A 21,836-nucleotide genomic window follows, 5' to 3' on the forward strand; every position below is an offset into this window, starting at 1 on the left:
AACAGGAAGCCAGAGGAAGACGAGATCGAAACTGGACAAGACAAATGGGGTTGATACCAGATACAGGATACACGAGCAGATACCGGACAGAACGGAACAGACGGGATCGATACCTGATACTGGATACACGAGCAAGATACCGGACAGGACGGAGGACAGACGGGATCGATACTGGATACTGGATACTGGAGCAAGATACCGGACAGGACGGGACAGACGGGATCGATACCGGATACTGGATACACAAGCAGGATACTGGACAGAGTCAAAATACACGTCTTGCAAGTGCAGAAGTTCGTTGACGGACTGACAAGGAGTGAATGAGAGCTCTGAGTTTAAATAGGAAGGAAGCCAATCAGGCAACGAGCAGCACCTGCCGCCAAACGAGCGGGCCCAAGTGAGGGCAATGGGCAACCGTGACACACGAGTATATTGTCCCGATGCAATTTGTAAATTTTCCTTGTTTTTTTTCTTCTTTTTTTTATTTAATATTTAAATTATGCTTTTGAATCAATTTAATTTGTTGATTTGGATTCATTTTAATATTCAGGACATAATTTGTTCGAAAACTGAGTAGGCTCTAGTGCAGACCTGGGCACTCCGGTCCTGGAGGGCCGCACGTCCTGCCAGATTTTGAAGTTTGCTCTTCTTTAACTCAGGTGATACAAATTATAACCTCGTTAGCAAGCTAGCAAGTGCTCGTTAACGATACTGGTGATTGGAATCACCTGTATTGGATCAGAGAAACCTCAAAAATCATGCAGAACATGCGGCCCTCCAGGACCGGAGTGCCCAGGTCTGCTCTAGTGATTACGCTAGTTTTATTACATTTGAATGACTGATATTATTATTATTATTTTAACTTTTATTATTATTTACACAAATACAAGTACACAAATAAGTGTTCCATAAGTGTTTGGTGTAACTGGATCCATATATGAGCTATGAACATGAGGAAAAAAAAAATATTGAAAAATGATACAACGACCAAAACTATGTCCCAGCAATAAAATACATTCCTTTTTTATTTGTTAATAAAGTTTGAAATATCCAATAAAGTATGTTCCACTTGATGATTGTGTCCCACTTATTGTTTATTTCTTCACAAGAAATTCGTTTTATATCTTGATGTTTGAAGAAATGTGGCAAAAGGTCACAAGGTTCAAGGGGGCCAAATAGTTTTGCAAGCCACTGTATATATATATGACATATCTGGGTGGATCTTTCATAAGGCCTGATTGGAGCTTTTGATTAGTCAAAAAGTGGTGACAAAATTGTTTTCTACAAATGCAAATCTTTTCGACAGGAGCAGTTTTGCAAAAAATCTCACTCTGTAATTTTGCCTGCAAAGCACTATTATTTGGACTTTAGTGCCACTAGCTGGTGTAAAGGTGTAACTGAAGTGAAAAATACCAAAATCCAGAAAAATGCATTTAAATACACCAGGTCTATGATATAATAAAGATGAAGAATTAAAATGGGTGTCCATACGTCCAAATAATGTGTAGAGCATGTTTTATGTATAGTATTCGGCAAGGGTTGGGTAGGGTTACTTTAGCTTGATTACTTTCAATTACTTTTGGATTACTCCAATACCAAATATGCTAATACAAGACAAAAGAAACTAGATATGAATAAAATTATGACTCACAACTCGTGGTAAGCTTTCTCTCCTGGCTTTGATCTCTTTGATCTCCGGCAAAACTAACATAAAATGCGACAGAAACAAAATGAAAATAAATCCAAACAGCTTGCCAACATCATTTTTGCCTTTCCATGTATTCCATTACTCCCCAAGCCTGCACAAAATTTAGTAATTTTATTCATATTTAGTTTCTTTTGTCTTTTATTATCATATTTGGTATTGGAGTAATCCAAAAGTAATTGAAAGTAATCCAGTTAAAGTAACCCTACCCAACCCTGGTATTCGGTTAGCTTCCAAATTGCAATAACATGTCAACTCAAGTCTAGTCACATTTTTTGGACAGCCCTTAATCACAAGATATCATAAAGGACTGCACAGGTTACAATTACACCATCCCCTGATCTTAAACCAACATGCAGGCAAGGAAAAACTCAAAACCTCCGCTCGAGGAAAAATAAGTAAACCTTGAGAAGGGGCCTCACAAGTGGTAATTCCCCCTTTCCAAAACATATAACATGTAAAGCAGAGCACAATGCTAAGAACTTTTAGTAAGCCGAGACGAATAAGCCATTTCTCTAAAAGAGCTGGTGTTCTGCCGAAAGGGCCTACCTTGCCGAAATGCCCCACCACGCCTAGTGCCTAGACGTCTCCTGAGTAAAAGTTCTGTTAGCAATAATTCTGTGTTTCTAATTTTATTTGATAAGAAAGAAAACTAATTTCTCTGTCAGATTAGCCTATAGTAGGACAAGTCGGCAAGACAGGACATTTCGTCAAAACACAGGAATCCCCATTACTAGGCATTTCTGAATGAATCCATAATTATTTTATGGCTATGAAATCTGTATTGCAGCTTCAACTGTGACACATAAAAAAGCATGAATAATAACCTTGTATATTTGCAATGTTGTTGAGGAAAATAACTAAACTCACCCAAAATAATTTTCATAATGATGTCCAGTTTTTCTCACAATGTCCACCTTAAAAATGGCTTTGACGGTAAATCTGCGACCAAATCCGATTCTTTCCCTCCTTCAGCCATTGTGGGTTGACAAAAATGCTGTCAAATCAACAAAATATACTGTATTTGACTGTGCCGTGGGTTAATGGCGGGCTCGTTTAGGTTAAATATCACCCCCTAGTGTGTGAAAGCGGTTATGTTTCTCTGTGTCGTCTAACTGGCTCGTTTTAACCTACTTAGAATTTGACTAGCAAATGCAATAGCGATAACACACCTATCTTGCTCCGCAAGCACGCCTGCACATAAAATATTGAAGGCTTCTGGGGAGAATTCTGAGCCTGGCAACAAGTAATCCTGAAATATGATTGGTTAAATAAGTAAACATGAAAACGCAGGTCTGGAAACAGCGCAAGCAGGGGAAACCCAATGAAAGGAAGCAGACAGACAATTTGGAATTTCTGTATTTCTCATTTGGGTGGTTATTTAGGCACAGTATGAAAATACAGCATCAATCATTAATTTGCAAGTATTGATGGACAAAATATAATTGACATCAGACAATGCAGATGTTTTGTTAGGCCAGGAGAGAAGGTCTTGCAGGCCCTCCCGGCCCACCGCTGTTTTATTCACAGAAACATAGCCCAGTGTGTCAAAATGCAATGAAGTGTCAGTAAATGAAACTCAGGTCCACTTCGATGAAACAATTGAGTAAATATCCTCAGCGGCAGTTACCAATAAACCTAAAAAGAAAAAGCAATACTTAGGTTTTTTGCTTTGAACAAATGCTGAATATGGGTGTATTTACAGTATATTTATATGTTTTGTTTCAGTGTGTAGTGTTGCTGGTCAAAAGTAGCTCTGGATCTTCACTCAACTTACTTGTACAACCAATTGTGTACGTGTTTTACTGACTTGCAGTCTGAGGTGGCTGTGCCTCACCCGTCATCATTGAAATATAAGAACAAATGTATTAAACGGTTATATTCATTTAGTTTTTTTCTCATTTAACTTGACAATTTTTAGATATTCTTTCTCAAAATCTCTGAATTCTCACATTATATTACGAATATTGTTAATACAATTAGTATGTAACATATTACTGTGCTGAGCAGATCCAGAGTGAGGCACGCAGTTCTCGTGCCTCATGGCAGACGGCGATAGTCAGACAATGGATTTTGATTTGTCGCACACCTCGGCCCCCTACGATTAATGATAGTGCTAGCAAGCTAACAAGTCATCCAAAACTGACTTTTTTTAAAACAGGGAAGGATTACCTATCTATTGTCAGGAGGTAGAGCGCTCGTCTTGGGATCAGGAGTTGGCAGGTTCGATTCCCGGCTCTATCGTGTTATATATTGCAGTGTCCTTGGGCAAGACACTGAATCCCTAATGCCCCCAATAAGCAGATAGGCGCCTCGCATGGCTGACTACCTATTGATGTGTGAATGGGTAAGTGGGAAGCACATTGTAAAGCGCTTTGGGAGGTCCTCATTGACTAGAAAAGCGCTATATAAATGCAGACCATTTACCATTTGTTCAAAAGGAACAGCACATATACTTAAATCATGAGTTAAGGTAAGACAATAAAACATTGTTCATATATTATTGCCTTATTGCTCTGCTAAACAAATAATAAGTCAATCTAACTCTTGCTCACCAGCAGGGTTGGGTAGGGTTACTTTAACTTGATTACTTTCAATTACTTTTGGATTACTCCGATACCAAATATGCTAATAAAAGACAAAAGAAACTAAATATGAATTAAATTATGACTCACAATACGTGGTAAGCCTTCTCTCCTGGCTTTGATCTCTTTGATCTCCGGCAAAACTAACATGAAATGCGACAGAAACAAAATGAAAATAAATCCAAACAGCTTGCCAACATCATTTTTGCCGTTCCATGTATTCCGTTACTCCCCAAGCCTGCACAAAATTGAGTCAATTTATTCATATTTAGTTTCTTTAGTCTTTTATTAGCATATTTGGTATTGGAGTAATCCAAAAGTAATTGAAAGTACTCAAGTTAAAGTAACCCTAACCAACCCTGCTCACCAGACACGAACCTTTACCGCACGTAACTGGTGTGTTTATAATATAAAAACGGCAAAAGGTCCGTGAATGTGCGCAGCCACTAAAATTTAGCTACCGTACTCTCTTATATCCAAAGTCAGGTTCAGAATACGACACCATGTAGAGAGACGTGATGAAAAGCATGGGTAGTGAATTTGCTGTAGTTACAGTTTCTGCCCGCAGGAAGGCGCTAGAGATGCACCAAGTCCTGGGACCAGGTTGAGAGTAGTTTTAGTGCAAGGGTCTCCAACCCTTTTCAAATTGAGTGCTATTTTTTGGGACAGATAAACTCAAAGGGCATCCATTTGGATATACATTTCTAAAATAACAACTTATCTTATTACTAGGTTATTACCAGGTTATTTATTGGAAGTAGAGTTAAATTAACAGTTAACCACTAAAAAAACAGTTTACTCAAACATAGAAATGACTGGTGAGATATTTTTTATAACACATGCACCCTGGTGCCTGCGGGCAACACATCGGAGACCCCTGTTTTAGAGCAACACATGTATTCAGTGCTGACTTGCACTTGAGCAAAGCAACCCTCCCGCTTTTATCACGTCTAATTAATAATAATATAATAATAATTTCCTTTGTATTGTCATTCTTTGTAAGAACGAAATGTCGATACACCTGACCCGTTGTAGCGAGCCGATGCAGCCGCAGCCAACAGAGGGCGCCGCCATTTTACCAATGTTATAAGTCTTAGGTATGACTCGGCCGAGGCGCGAACCAGCGACCTCCCAGTCTCAAAGCGGGCGCCCTACCATCTAGGCTACTAACACAAATTACAAGATGTTGATATAAGGAACTGAAAATAGACCTTGCAAATGCTAAATGTTAAACAGTCTGTAGGGAGCTTGGTAAACAAAATTTTGCCTCAGAAGTTGGATCTCCTTAATGTCGATTGGACCAATGTATATACAAAAAAATATGGAGTCTGCATGCACATGACTCAAATGTCTGGACAAAAAAAATAAGATTCAAGCAACAACTAACATTCAGGTTCATATTTTCTTTTAAATCGTTTTTATTTGGGTAAAAAGATCCCCTTCCCCATCAGCAGACATGAAGGAAACATAATTTACATGTGTGTTGGAAAAATACATCTACATTATTTACATTAAAAACATCTTTGGTCTAGAATCAGACTTCAAGGGATGAGTTCGTATACATCCCCGTCGTCCAAGAGGTTAAAGTGCATCAATGGCGAACACTGACTAAAGCGGTGGTCGGCAACCACCAGGCCGCAGGCCGGTATTGAGCAGTGGGTAGTTTGGTACTGGGCTACACAGAAAGACAAATAATTTACCTTATTTTGCTCATACAGTATTCATTCATGAATTTGACAACCCAAAAAACCCTCAACGTTTGGGTTTTACGCAAGTACATCAACGTTCTTGAGCAGTGATGAAATATCGCTGACCTCGTTTGGTCAGCATTGGATGCAATGGAAATTGAATCCAGATCGCGCAGGTGAGAGCGCTGAATCCTAACCACTAGGTTACTAACGCTGTAGATGACAAAGGAAAAGGCATTCGATTTTATCTCATCATCATACTATTTTTACTCACAGAGCCACATTTTACAATATTGTAACGGAGCATCATTGGAAAGAGTTTGGGTAAAACAATGTAAAAATAGTGTGATGACGAGATCAATTCTAATGCGTTTTTCTATGTCATCGAGATCGGTAGTGGTGTAGTGATTACATAGAGGATTTGGGCTCATCTAATCTCATCTCATCTCATCTCATCTCATTAGCTGCACCGCTTATCCTCAGTAGGGTCGCGGGGGTGCTGGAGCCTATCCCAGTAATCATCGGGCAGTGGACAGGGGACACCCTGAACTGGTTGCCAGCCAATCGCAGGGCACACAGGGACAGACAACTCGCTCGCTCATTCACACCTAGGGACAATTTGGACCGGCCAATCCATCTGAAATGCATGTCTTTGGAAGGTGGGAGGAAACCCACGCAAGCACGGGGAGAACATACAAACTCCGCACAGGAAGTCCAGTAGCTGGATTTGAACCCACACAGGAGGTTCCCAAGACCTTAGAACTGTGCCGCACACGCACTAACCACTGCGCCGCCGTGCTGCCCGGCTTTTATTATTATTGTTATTAGTACTAATGTTATTATTGAGTCGTGAAACTATAGTCAAACATTGAACCGGTTGCCGACCACTGTTTTAAAGGTTTGAGATGGTGAGGAAGGGTGGGCGTGTCATTGCTGGACATCGTGTCCAGAATAAACGGCGGGAAGCAGGCACGCACTTCTTGCTGCCCACTCGGCCCACATCCTCCCCGCGGACTGGTAAGTGGGCTCCGTCGGTTTCTTCACCGTCTCCGACGTGGCAGTCTCTGCCAGCGACCAGATTTTGGGTTTTGGAATGTCTTTGCTTTCTGGTGGGCAGGGTGTGTGACGGGCCTGCAGACTCCCCCCCTCGCAGCCGCCCTGCGACGTCGCTCCCGCTTCGGCAGAGTTCTGCAGCGCCCCTTTCGCCTCAGTGCCCTCATGACATCTCCTCAAAGGCCCCGCCTCCTCCTCTTCCTCCTCTTCATCGTCTTCGCTCTCGTCTTCTTCGTCGGACTTGGACCTGGAAGACGCCCAACTGACGCGGTTCTCCTTCTTGAGGCGGCGGCGAGCGTTGGCAAACCAAGTAGAGACCTGCGTCAGGCTCATCTTGGTAATGATGGCCAACATGACCTTCTCGCCCTTGGTAGGGTAAGGGTTCTTCAGGTGCTCTCCCAGCCACGCCTTCAGGGCCCCTGTGCTTTCGCGGGTGGCCACCTTGGCAACCCCTCGTCCGGGTTCCTCCAGGCCAGGGCGGTAGGAAGGGAAGAAGGGCCCCGCGCGGGCCAACAGGGCGTGATGGTAAGGGGAAAATGCAGCCTTCGGGTCAAAGGTGTTGCCCTGGAATGAGACAAACCATAAGTTGCATTTACTACAGAGTTAAGATTAAGTCTTAAAAACCCAGCCCGACGCAACCCACGCCCGCGGGTATTCGTTCCCGACCCGGCTCAAGCCTGACCAATTAACTTGATTTGCAGGACCAAGCCCAAAATTTGATATTTTATTTGTGAAGACTCGGGAGGACGAAAGGTGATTTATGACAAAAATTTAGAGCCTGTCTTTTATAACAAAATCTTATTCCACATTTTCTCTACACGATTCTGGCTTTCCTCACCTCACCACTCCCGGCCTTTTTTTGTTTTCCATTATGATATAGTAACCGGTTCTCATTTGGCACTCTCTCTGTTAAGGTTTTATAACCGAGACCTGGGGACTTCATTATGTCACATGCGTTACTGCCGACCACTGGTTGGTGAGCTACGTTGACCAATGAATGTTCAGAGAGTGTAGTAGCAAAATGAAGGTTTCGTTTGCCCTCTCCGCCATTTTTAAAATAACATCGCATGTTTGAATTTATCCGCAATGAACATTATTTTGCAGTTATGGCTCCAGAATGAAATTCAGCCTCGTGGTCTTATGACGAGGTTCTTAACTTCTGTGGCTTGTATGAATGTTAGGGTGCTTCTGGTTTGCGCTAAAGATTCAGGCCGAAGATATGACGCTGAAATGACGTCAAGACGCAGCAGAGACCTATAATGGAAAAGGTACCCGGGGAGAGGCCGGGAGAGGCCGGAAGAGGAAGGTGTCGTGTGATTTTTATATTTTTTTAATCTATATTTTATATATTTTATATGTTGGTGTCTGCGGAGGTTAACTGACAATTTTCCATCATTGGCAGATTTTTCTTAAGAGTTGACAGGAATATTTTAAGGCCGTCCGTCATTTTGAAAGGTTGAAAATTGAGCCATAAACCATAGCAGCCGTACGTCTTTAAGAATCTAGCATGGGACTTTTGAAAGAAAGAGGCATAAGAGACAAAAAAGAACAATGATGGGTGGATAAAAGACAGAGACAAGAGGGGGGTTCGTTCAACTGACATTGCAAAAGTTTAGGCCAGGAGGTGTTGTGATTTGAAGACTTCTATTTTTTGCATACCATGGTGTCTTGTGGCGTCGAAACGCCTCTGCGGACTGTGATATTAGTGTAGCACTCTGATGTTAGCGTAGCAACATCACAGTGACAAGGTGAGATGTCAAAAGATACTGATTTGGTTGTCGTATTAGTGTTGCACTCTGATGTTAGTGTAGTAACATCACAGTGAGTTGTGAAGAGATACCGATTTATTCACTAGCTCTAACACTGACACGGCATTGTATTTATTAAAAGAAAAGTCAGCGAGAGAGAAGCACGGCCCGACTTAAACATAACGATTGACGTTTTAGGCCCGACCTGGGCTGAAAATCGGGTCTGGCTCGAGTGTAGGATCTTACCTATGTGTCACAGGACCAAACTCGCGATACATAAACAAAACAGATGCTTTTATCGCCATCTTTTTGAGAAAAAAAAAACTATGTTGGAATAGCTTCATTTAGGCAGAAATAATACTTTGCCACTATTTTTGGGCTTCTGAGGGACATATTTATCAATAATTGGACAGGTGTCCAAATAAATTCAACATTTCTTTACTGCACATTTATCCTCATGTGCGTGTTCTTTCTGTGCATGAGTGGGTTTCCTCCGAGTACTCGAGATTCCTCCCACATAAAAAAATAAAATACATGGCAAGTTGATTGGTCTGAATCTCCTTTGTGTGAATGAGTGATTGGATGGCAACCATTCCAGGTTGTCCCCTTGCCAGCTGGGATGGGCCTTAGCATAATATAAGCGTTTGGAAAATGAATGAATAAATGTCCTCTCACAAACCCATCCATCCATTATCTGCACCGCTTATCCTCAGTAGGGTCGCGGGGGAGCTGGAGCCCATTCCAGCTATATTTGGGGAGTGAGCAGGGGACACCATGAATAGTTGCCAGCCAATCACAGGGCACACAGAGACAGACAACTCATTTGCTCATTCACACCTAGCGACAATTTGGAATGTGGGAAGAAACCCGAGTGCCCGGAGGAAACCCACGGAAGCACGGCGAGTAAATGCAAACTCCACACAGGAAGGTTTGATGTCATGACCCCAGAACTGTGCTGCGAAAGTGCCAACCACTCATCCGCCGTGCTGCCTTTCAGGAACCTTTACAAGAAATATTTGACAATGATAGAACATTCATCAATCAAATCAATTTTATTAAGTGCATTTTTAAATTTCCTCCACATGCGAACTGCGGTTTTAGGGAATCTGCCTTTTTTTTTGTGGTCGGGGTGGGGGGGGGTCTTGGGTCGTATAACACATGCAAACTAAAAGCTCACTTTTTCTTACGCAGACTATATTAACTTAAAATGGAAAATTAGGTATATGTTCCTTATCTTATGTGTAAAACTCAACAAGGATACTATTGTAAAATGTTTGATACTTTTAAATGCAATTAGATGAGATGATAATTGTTATTATAATGAAAATGAAATGAAATGATCTGCATTTATATAGCGCTTTTCAAGTCAATGACTTCCCAAAGCGCTTTACATTGTGCTTCACATTTCCCAATAGCGGCTGTGATCTGTGCAGCCATGTAAGGCGCTAACCTGCTTATTGGGGGTATTGGGGTTTCAGTGTCTTACCCAAGGACACTTCGGCATGTAACACGGACAAGCCAGGATTCGAACTGGGATCCCTTAATCCTAAAACGATCGCTCAACCTCCTGAGCTACTGCCGCCACAAATAATATAAACTCTTTGCCCCCCTCTTTAGTGGATATTTTCCAAGTAGTTTGCTTAAAGCATACAAACATCTCATCTCATCTCATCTCATTTGCTGCACCGCTTATCCTCATTAGGGTCGCGGTTCCCAGTAATCATCGGGCAGTGGGCAGGGGACACCCTGAACTGGTTGCCAGCCAATCGCAGGGCACTCAGGGACAGACAACTCGCTCGCTCATTCATTCACACCTAGGGACAATTTGGACCGGCCAATCCACCTGAAATGCGTGTCTTTGGAATGTTGGAGGAAACCGGAGTGCCCGGAGGAAACCTAGCAAGCACGGGGAGAACATACAAACTCCGCACAGCAAGTCCGGTAGCTGGATTTGAACCCACACAGGAGGTTCCCAAGACCTTAGAACTGTGCCGCACACGCGCTAACCACTGCGCCGCCGTGCTGCCCGCATACAAACATGTTTCTAATTATTATTTATATTATCATCAAGTATGATTATTTTTTTAAGTCTTTTTTTTTTCTTAGTGGTCTCTATGCGAGTGCATCAATGTTAAAATGGGATGCTGGGAAACCACTTTTGGGAAAATATTCAGTGTGGAAACTAAAACGTTCCAAAATTTTTCAAAATAAAAAAAAAAATGAAATTAGAGCAAAAGTTCGTTTTCTTCCATCTAATTTTCCTTCTCATCTCTGAGCTGTTTCACAAGCAAAACTAAACACCTGCTTAGCAATTCGAATTGTTTTATTCTTTAAGAACAAAATTGGATTACCGGAGATGTTATTACGCAATTATGGACCAACAGTTGAGAATTCATTTCAACCATTAATACATTTTGAATCCGATTTGACTTACATTACATCACGTGGGGCCCAAAAGCAAAATATTATATATAATATTTAATAAATATCATATGTATATCATATGTATAATAAATAATATATATAATATATACGTGTGTGGCAGCACGGCGGCGCAGCGGTTAGCGCGTGTGCGGCACAGTTCTGAGGTCATGAGATCGAACCTTCCTGTGTGGAGTCTGCATGTTCTCCCCGTGCTTGCATGGGTTTCTTTCGGGCTCTCCGGTTTCCTCCCACATTCCAAATACATGCATGTCAGGTTAATTGGCCGGTCCAAATTGTCCATAGGTATGAATGAGAGAGTGATTGTCTGTCCCTGTGTGCCCTGCGATTGGCTGGCAACCAGTTCAGGGTGTCCTCTGCCCACTGCCCGAAGACAGCTGGGATGGGCTCCAGCCCCTCCGCAACCCTACTGGGGATAAGCAGTGCAGATAATGGATGGATGGATATTGGTGTGTACCATCGTTTATTGAACAAAAAAACACTAATAGGTTAGAATTATTAAATGATTAAATAATCTATTAGACATTGAAACTAAATACCAAACCCTTTTTTCAGAACATATCATTCGTTAAGCAAATAAAACTATTATATATTGTACCTGTAAACTTTATTATTATTATTATTATTTTCTTTTTGTTTATTTATTATTTAGTTTTTTGTTTTTTTTTTAACCCACAACTACTCTCTTAAGGACCGTTTAGCCAATTCAAATGCAGAACACAACGCAAAAGGAAAATCCATAAAGCAGGGATAACAAGAGATTACTATATATTTTTTAAGCGTTCTCTAGACTTTGTGTACGTAACCGCCCTGATGGGAAATGGAAGATATCGTGAAATAAGATGCTGGGCCAGGGAATTGAACCCGCGTCGCCTCCGTCGGGGACAAGAGTTAATTTAAGCTCCATTTGTAAGGGCAATTCAGTACTATAGTTAAGATTCAAGTCTTTATTGCCAATACATTAAATGCCGATGGAATTGTCATTGCAACCTTGTAGTGTAATGTTGATAAAGAAGTTTAAAATTAGGATAAAATAAAAATAAAATAAAATATGTGTATACAAGCAGTGAAAGGCTAAAAGGGTAGCCCAACACTGGCCCGGCAGGCTTTTTAAATCGGCGACTGAAAAATTGTCAAGATTTAATGACAACATACAAGTTAATCACGTACTAATTATAAAAAAAGGTTTATGTAAGCTTTGTCCCCATTATCCCTTAGAACGGAAATGTCTTTATTGTCATTGATATCAACGTTGCAAAACATTGTATGCAACAAGACGTGGCACTCCATGGTAAACACGTACTACTACACGTCTACTACAAAAATGCAACTCTTGAAATACTACAAATTTAATACAAATTACTACAATAGAAAAAAACAAGTTTATTGTGCTTAAAACAAGTACCTAATGTATTTTTTTGCTTTCATTCTGAAAAGAAGCACAGACTAAAAAAATGCTACTCCAGTAATACTGCAAGACAAAAATACTACATGAATACTACAACAATACTATAAAAATTAAACTGGAGTAATACTAAAAAGATTATCTTGAAATACTACAAAAGCCCAAATATGAAAACAATGGAAAAGTTCCGTCTACGGAAATACTATAAAAATACAACTACAGTAACAACTACAGAAATACTACTAAAACAACAACAGAAATATTACAGCAATACTATTAAAATAAAACAAAAATACTACAGACATGCAACAAAAATACGTAAAAAATACAACTAGAGTAATACTACAAAAATACCACTAAGAATAACTACAGAAATACAACAAAAATACTGTAAAAAATCAGACTAAAGAAATCCTACAAAACTACAACAAAAATACTTTTAAAATACTAAAAATAAATCCAACTAGCGAAATACTACAAAAACCCTAATATGAAAACAATCCAAAGTTCCGTCTACGGAAATACGACAAAAATACTATAGAAATACAACTACAGTAACAATTAAAATAATACTACGAAAACAACGACAGAAATATTACAGCAATACTATTAAAATACAACAATAATACAACGTAAATGCAACAAAAATACTCTAAAAATACAACTACAGTAACATTTACAGAAATACTACTAAAAAAACTACAGAAATACTACGGCAATACAATTAAAATAAAACAAAAATACTACAGAAATGCAACAAATATATGTGAAAAATAAAACTAGAGTATTATTACAAAAATATTTCTAAAAATAACTACAGAAATAAAACAAAAACTCAAAAAAAAAATCAAACTAAAGAAATACTACAAAATTACTACAACGGAAATTTCACTAAAAGTAGACTAAAGAAATACTACTATTACAGAAATCCTACAAAACTACAACAAAAATACTTTGTAAATGCTACAAAAATCTGACATCAGAAATACTGCAAAAATACGATCACAAAAATAATTCCAAACTAAATGGCGAATCAAGTGCTTAAAACAAGGACCTAATATAGTATTTTGCTTTCCAATTTGATGAAAGTTATCTATTCAAAAACTAATAGAAAAAGAAATATAACATGTAGATGTCTATAAATTTATTCATAAATGCGGCCCGCGACTCAAAAAGTTTGTCCATCCCTTATGAACATATATTTTGTATTAAATAAAGTAATTTGAATGTCTAAGGAAAGTTAGTACCGGTAGGTACAAACATTTCTCGCCTTAGAACTTTACTTCTCCATCTTCTTTGATTTCAAAGATTTCTCAGCATACACGCGTTAAAAGTTTGCAGAAAGCGGTTTGTGGCATCTCTCACCATTTGCGTGACGTGTCTGTGGTGATGGTGGGCGGCCAAGGGGATCAAGTTGTATCCGTGTAGTCCCGGATAGCTGACGGGGAGCCCGATGTGCTGCTGCGGCCGTTGACCCCCCAGATACCCGGGGCCGCAGACGGGGGGCCCCAGAGCCATCATCCCCACGCTCCGGTCCACGAAGAAGGCGCCAAAGTGAGGTGGCGAAGCGGGCATGTTTCCCTGCAAGAGTGCTGAGTGGCGTGGACAAAATGAGTTGTGGGCTGGTGCGGCGGGACGCGCGTGGGTTTATATGACCGCAGATTAGTGATGTGTCGTTTGGGGACGAAACGGCTTTGTGAACAGGCTCTTGGTAGTGAGTGACGGGAGTTGGCCGCCTAACAATCACGGTTTCCTCTTTTCTAGACGGGAATTCGTCAATATGCAATTTTTCGCATAAATTGTTTACTTTAAATTACTTGAATATATAAAAATGTTAAAGTTGTGTTGTATTTTAACTTTTTTTGTAGTTCTGTAAATATTTTAATGTATGATTCCTGTTTTTCATTAATACTGGGTTTAGCGATTAAGGTATTATTTAGGTAAAGTTTATTCTTGTCTTTGTTACTGTCATGAACCAGAACAGGATCAGGACCCAAACGCGTGATGTTACTCACACAAGCCTTTTATTTTGCGGGAAATGGGGAGCCATGCACTTTAGGCAGTAGTCTGGCGTGAGACTATAGGAAGCCGGAGGCCGACAAGATCGATACCAATTGCCCGAGTTGATATCGGACAGATGGGGTCGATACCGGACAGGACGGGACAGACAGGATAGATAATGAAACAGGATATCAAAAATGAACAGGGCAAACTAGACGGGAACGAAAACTGGAGAGAATAATAAACAGGACAAAAATAGACAGGAACGAAACTGGAAACCGATATTAAATAAACAAAAAATAAACGGAAACAAGAGGGCAGAGGTTCGTTGACGGACTGATAAAGGAAAAATGAGAGCACTGAGCTTAAAAAGACTAAAAGACAATCTGTCAATGAGCCGCAGCGGGCGCCACAGAGGTGGGGGCCGATTGGGCGCCATGGCAACCGTGACAGTCACTGCACTGAAAAGTATTTTTTTCAATTTACATTTAGTTGTGTCATGCGTTTTTTGAAAATTCTGGGATGCTATACTTTAAATTTGCTTTGAACAAAACGTTTTACATTTTAAATGAGTTCACTGTAGAATGGAAAAATTAATGATATCATAATTTAATAGAATGATCATTTTTTTGAAGCATTTTGTGCATAATTTTAGATAATTATTTTTGTACCTTTATTTTTTCTTAGCTTTTTCCTTTAACTTGCTTGTTTTTCTTTTTTTTCCTTACTTTGTTCTTATTTTGTTTCCTTTTTCCCTAGCTTTTTTGCTTTTCTTATTCTATTTTCTCTTTTTTTCCTGGCTTTTTACTTTGTATTAATTCCTCTCTTTTTTCCCTTCTTTTTCCCTTTACGTCTTTTTTCTTTTCAGATTCAGATTCAGATATACTTTATTGTCATTCTTGTACACATGTATACAGAACAAAATGTCGATACATCTGACCCACACAGTTTCCTTAAATGTACAGATATAAATATGTAGTATTGAGTTGGAGTATTGAAACACTAAATAATATACTAAATTATTCTAGCTGTGAGTACTATACAGTAGTGCAAAGAGTGCAAGAGGAGCAGCTGAACAGATGTGCAAAATGGGCAGTTAGGTAAACAAGTCACTATCTTGCTTTTTATTATAATGATAATTAGAAATCAAATAATAATTGTGAATATATGGATTAAACCGGGCATCACCGCGGATTGGTGGTCGGCACGCAGCCCTACAGTGTTGAGGTCTATGGTTCCGTTCCAGCTACAGAGTTTGCATGTTCTCTCCTACCTGCCTGGGTTTCCTCCCACATTCCGAAAACATGCATGTCAGGTTAAGTGGCCAGTCCAAATGGTCCCAAGGTGTGAATGGTAGTGTGAATTGGTGTCTGACTCTGTGTGACTGGCTGGCAAGCAATTGAGGGTGCCCACTGCTCGAAGATAGCTGGGATGGGCTCCAGCACCCCCGGGACCCTAGTGAGGATGAACGGCGCAGAATATGGATGGATAGCTGGATGTTTGGTTGGTTGGATGGATGGATTAAAGCAAGAAAAACAACACGATGAGCCATTTGAGGCCGAAAGAGCCGGCTTTCTTTTTTGTGAGCGGAGCCAAAAGAGCCCGTTCTCTAAAAAAAACCGAAATTCCCATCACTCCACCAGATGCCCCAGTGGAAGGGAGGGGGTCGGTGAACAGCGGGAGGGGGGACACAACTGGTGTAGTGTTGACTGACAGGTCAAGCTTTCACTAAATCCCATCAAAGCTCTGCTGTTCCTTTTCGTGTTTGGAAACGCTAATTCAACCTTGAGCTCATGTGCAAGAAAAAAAAATCACCATTTTATTGGATTTGATTTGGGTCAGTCGGCAAGTTTTTTCGAGTTTTGTGCACAGTTAGGCTAAGTCAAACACGTAGTGTGGGCAATTCCGATTTTTTTTTTAAGAGAACTGATTCTAAAAAGTGCCGGTTCTTTCACCTTTTCTTATTACTTTTGTTGCTTTATTCTAAATATTACCAATTGTTATATAATATTATGCGCGAGATAACTCAAAAGTGCGTAGGGGGGGCAAAAAAAAGCACAAAAAAAAGGCGGAGAGGAAAAGCATAAAAAAGAAACAAAATAAAAAAGAATAAAAGAAAACAATGGGAAATGAGAGAAAAAAAGAGGAAAAATAAGTAAGAAAATAGGTACAAATCTAGGGGAGGGGACAAAATATCAATAAAAAAGGAAATAAGAGAGAAAAAGAAGAGGAAAAGCTAGAGAAAAGCAAGACAAAGATGTAAAAAGTTAGGGGGAAAGAACAAAAGAAGAAAAGAAAACAAAAAAAAGAAGAATACATGAAGAAAAGAAAAAAGTGAAGTGTATTTCTGGAGGGCATAACGCAATGCTTCTCAATTATTTTCTATCACAACCATCCACCCCCAGCACGTCTCATCAGCGGGATTTTGGTTTCATGTTGTTAATTGACAGCTTAATTTATTTGGCTTCATGTTGTCCGCTGCCAACGTTTTTAAACATAGCAACCGCACAGGTATTTCCCTGCTAACACAGTGGTTGCAGTAAAGCTGATGGATACACATGCTCCATTAAACTTCCTCATCTTAGTTTTTGGAGTTTCATTTTCCTCTTTCTTCCCCTTTGCTCTCCGCCTGCATTCTCATCCCCGTTAAATATTTTTACATGGAGGATTCGCAACACTTTGTGTCTACACTTCATACTCATTTTCTCATCTATGTGTGTGCAAAGCTCAGATGCTTTACCACCGAGCGTGCACTTCTTTCCTTTTTATTGTTTCTTCTTTTTTCTCGCTGTTGGCCTTTATTTATTTTCTTCGTACAGTTGTTTTGATGTTCATTTTATTTTTTTTTCCTTTTTTGCCCCCCAAAAGTAATTTTGTGCATAATGTTACATAAGCCGAAAGAACTGTTTCTCGAAAAAGGGAGGGAATTCCTATCACTTCACGCTTATTTGAGTGAGAGGAGCTATCCAGTAAAGGCAGTTAACTGCTAAATTCTGCAAATCACACAATCGGCACATGCAGTTGACAGGCAAAAAGTGCAACATGAGTATAATAAATGACACCAGTCCCTTTTTTAACACATTTCTTTTTTCTTTACTGTCTTCCTCAGCTACATCTAGCACCTTTCTACCCTCTACCATTCCTGATCATATCATTTGTTCTGTTCTGTATTCATTTTACCGCAACAGAAAAGAAGAATGGTGGTGGGCCAAACCAACTTGAAATTTGGGAGAGATGAATTCCTTCAGATGGTAAAACTCACCTCATCTGTTGCGCTGAATGTGGCCAAATAGCTGACTAGAGAATTCATGCACGAGAAGGTTGGATGCATGTGACAGGTAATTGTTAAAATAATTTTACTCATCCAAACAGCCCAAACTCCACCTTCAAATGAGGCGGACCTTCGGGATATCTACCGTTCTTCCCAATTAGTCACTCCAGCATTGGCACTAATGCACGTTAAACATAACCAACAGCACATCTACAAACAGCATAGAACAGACATTCATATTTAAAAAAATAAGACAGTTGGCTCCCTCCAGAAGCTATCTTCCCTCTTATGATTGGTCAATATGATTTTGTTTCATGCATTCTGTGTTGTTGAGTTTAAATATTTTGAGTATTTAAAAGGCTGAAATGGTTTTGTATTTGATCTTTTCTTTAGATTTGTAAATATTTTAATTTATACTTCAATTATTTTTCTAGGTATAATGTGTTTAGCTTTTTAAAAAAACGTTCTAGTCTAGTCTTGTATTTTGTTGTTTATTTGTTGTTGCACTGAAAAGTCAATATTTTTAGTTTAGATTTTGTTGTGTGAAACAGGGGATTCCAGTTGCTTGACTTTAAAGTTGCTTAGTTTCAGAACCAGAACAAAAGGTTGACCCAATTGCATAACGTTTCACACAAAAGTTCATTGGGATATCGAGTAAGTCAGGTGCGAGGAAACGATCCGGCGATGAGCTCATGGGATCGGAGCGTGATCAGAATGCGGAAGTAATTCGCCGGGACGGAAGATCGGAGCGTGGTCAGGGGCAAAAACGGGTCGATAGCCGAAGACAAACGTGGAATACGGATGAAAAAAAACGAACAGACGAAAGTCAGAGTCAAAGTGCTTGCCTTGCGTATGCAGAGGTTCGCTGACAGACTGACCAGGAGTGACTGGAGCACCGGGTATAAATAGGAGGGGAATCAATCAGGCAACTAGCAGCAGCTGGCGCCAAAGGAGCGGGCACAGGAGAGTGCCATGAGCAATCATGACAGTATATTATGAAAAGGTTCATAGTTTAAATGAGTTAAACGTTAACTGATCTTATAATTTAGTAGAATAATGGATTTAAAAAGAAAAAAGAAATATTCATTTTGTGCATCGTAGTAAATTATTATTGGTTATATACCCATCAAAAAGACAGCCCAAATATTTTGTCTTTTTTCTTTCGTTTTCCTGCTTTTTCCTCTTCTTTTTTATCTTTTTTCGCTTCTTTTATTTTTCTTTCCTGTTTTTTCCCCTAGCTTTTTACCTTCTTTTTTCTCGATTTCCCCTTTTTTACATGTGATATTTTCTAAGATCCTTACATATGTTATTTATTGTTTGTTTGTTTACAATATTACATGTGTTCAATACTTGAACGTTCAAACATAAGGTGGACACACTTTTTATTAACAAATAAACTCTGTGAAAAAAAAGGATTTCCCAAGTCCAATTTAGATTTGTGTAATAAATGTGTTATCTTAGAATTATGGAGTAAACAAAGTGTCCCATTTTGCATGCAATGTTTGGCTATTGTGGTCTTAATGAAACAAGCAGGTTAGCAGGAAACAGTGTTGACTAATGTATATGCTAATTGGCTGATAACAGATGCTAATGAGCGTGTGTATGTGTGTGTGCTCGAACGTCACTGAGAGCGAGCTAGCATACATATGCCTTTATGCATAATCGCCAGGGTTGGGAGGGTTACTTTAAAAAAGTAAGTTACTAATTACCTGTTGAAAAATCAGTAACAATCATAATACAATGATATAGCAGTAATGTAACTTCATCCTTTTCGATTACTTTTGGATTACTCCGATTCCATACATGCTAATAAGACAAAACAAACTAAATATAAATACAATTACAAAATTGTGTTTAAGGTAAATGAACAACGTAACATTGAAAAATAAATAGAGGAAACCAAGATCAGGTAGTTAATCACATTTTAACTACGTTGCTGGGGTCTGACACGCCTCCTAGGGGTTCTAACTGGGATTTGAACTGGGCACAGGTGTGTCCGAACACCACACACCAAATGCTGCTTCTGCTGACGTGGTTGGTAACACCAGCGAAAAAATTGTTGCATCTCAAGTTACTCTCATTCTTATTTAACCTGCTAGCATTGGCCACTCTCATGATTACTGATGTGACTCAACTGTGCCCGCTTATTTGGCACCAACTGCAGCGGGTTCTGATTGGCTCCCCGTCACTATTTGAACCCAATCCTGTCAGTCCCCTGTTGTCAGTCTGTCTGCGAATCTCCATGTATACTAGGCAAGCCTTTTTTGACCCTGACTCACGCCTGTCCCGTTTTTTGCTCCTGTTTGTCTCTCGCCACGACCTGTTTGGATCTCGACCACGTCTGCTCTCTCGTCCCGAATTATGATCCGTTTTTTATCCCGACTACGACTGCTCTCCCGACCCGGCTTACGACTCGTTTACGACCCCAACCACGTCTTGCTCTCCCAGTCCCGGCTACCGACTGGTTTCCCGCCCCTGACACTGCCGTTGCTCGCGACAGAAGATCCACTTCTGTGTTCGGATCACAAGCCGAGTACAAGAGCGAACACCGGATCGTGGGCTAACCCCTTCCTTGTTCCTTCAATAAAACTTGTGGTAAACGCTACGTGAGTGGGTCCTGTTCCCATTCTGGTTCTGACAGTCACGGGAGCAACAGTAGCCGGATTGGCATTTGAATGGATTTTGTCAAACACGTCTCAATTGACCTCAGCTGGTTTCCATGCAAAAAAACAAACCGTGGCAAGGAGCATTCAAATGAAGTCGGACTTTTAAAACTTAGACAGAAAAGTCAACAAATGCAATAAACATTAACAATTTGATATATCTCAACAATTTAAGCTTCGTATTAATCTTTAAATGCTGATATATGTTAAGAAGCCTGGTTGATTTTCTACCACAGAGGAGGAAGTCGTATAACTCTTGAAACTCATCTTCCAAAAGTAAGTTAAACTTCATTTATTTTTTATCTTTATAGAGCATATTGTTTGATGAAATGTTCATTTTTTTTAGTACAAAACAATGCAGGTTACTTATACAAGCCTTAAACATACTTGTATAAACCTTAAACATACGAAATATAGCATTGAAGCAACTTACGAACAAACTCAACTAGACGTACGATCGTCCGGAACACTCGTTCGTAAGTAGGGCAGTGTCTGTTTATCAAAAAGTTCTTGAGCAAGAACTTGAGCAAGAAGCAAAACTCAGGACTATTTGACAACCATAACATGATGATTGAAATATGCCACATGATGCAGTTTCTATGGTCCTAAACAGTGCTCCCTCTAAGCTTTATTGCGCACTGCTCGCACATTCTCAGCCCCACAAGAAAATCTAGCCAGCGCACAAAAATCAGGGCTCAAAATTACTAATTAAGAAGTGACTCAAGTCAAAGTTACAGTGCATGAGGGTAAAAATACACAGGTTCCCCTGACGTTGTGTCCTAAATACGGTATTTTGAAGTCGAGTCGAAGCAGAACGGAGTTGAGTAAAGTTTTTGTAGAGAACCGGCTTCTTTGGCTTCTTTAGAAAAAAACACGGAAAAAAGAAGAAAAAGTTTGTGTTGCATTCAGATAATTTCCAATTATATCAAGTGAATCTTGTTGCCAACATTGTACTTCCAAAAATGTAATTAAGTACAGTTCTGTATCTTACAACCGACTAAATAAGCCCCCAAAAATGTTAATATTATGCGACAAAATATAGCAGGAAATAAAAAGAAATGGATATCTTGTGAAAGAAAACGACGTCTGTAGGCCGTACAACCTTTGCAATAGTACATAATTCAATTCCTTCAAAAGAGAAAAATAATTTTGCATTGCCGGAAACTCAGCAAAATGTAACTTGACGTCAAGTTTTGGACATGTTTGATATTGATTTAGTTGCCACACTTGGGGTTGCTGTTGCTCACTGTTGTTTCAAGCGTTGCTCACCGACTT

General features: G+C 39.7%; 1 protein-coding gene across 1 annotated transcript; it reads right to left on the reverse strand.

The window, feature by feature from the left end:
- Nucleotides 1-6,170: 6,170 nt before the first annotated feature.
- On the reverse strand, nt 6,171-14,235 carry irx7 (iroquois homeobox 7). The gene is made up of 2 exons (XM_088329856.1): nt 13,992-14,235; nt 6,171-7,595 (listed from the first exon to the last, which is right to left on the reverse strand). Exons 1-2 carry the CDS (start codon nt 14,199-14,201, stop codon nt 6,906-6,908), a joined length of 900 nt encoding a protein of 299 aa, XP_088185982.1. The 5' UTR covers nt 14,202-14,235; the 3' UTR covers nt 6,171-6,905.
- Between the last annotated feature and the right edge of the window lie 7,601 nt (nt 14,236-21,836).

Source organism: Urocampus carinirostris, chromosome 3 (assembly GCF_059441175.1).
Source record: "Urocampus carinirostris isolate Australia breed hairy pipefish chromosome 3, RoL_Ucar_1.0, whole genome shotgun sequence".
In the NCBI taxonomy this organism is placed as follows: Eukaryota; Metazoa; Chordata; class Actinopteri; order Syngnathiformes; family Syngnathidae; genus Urocampus; species Urocampus carinirostris.

What these genes read in the sequence shown, in the direction of transcription:
- irx7 (XM_088329856.1), bottom strand. Translation starts at nt 14,201, where the DNA reads ATGCCCGCTTCGCCACCTCACTTTGGCGCCTTCTTCGTGGACCGGAGC. An exon ending in ACAGACACGTCACGCAAATG is followed by an intron (nt 7,596 to 13,991) that starts GTGAGAGATGCC and finishes GTCTCATTCCAG; the next exon opens with GGCAACACCTTTGACCCGAA.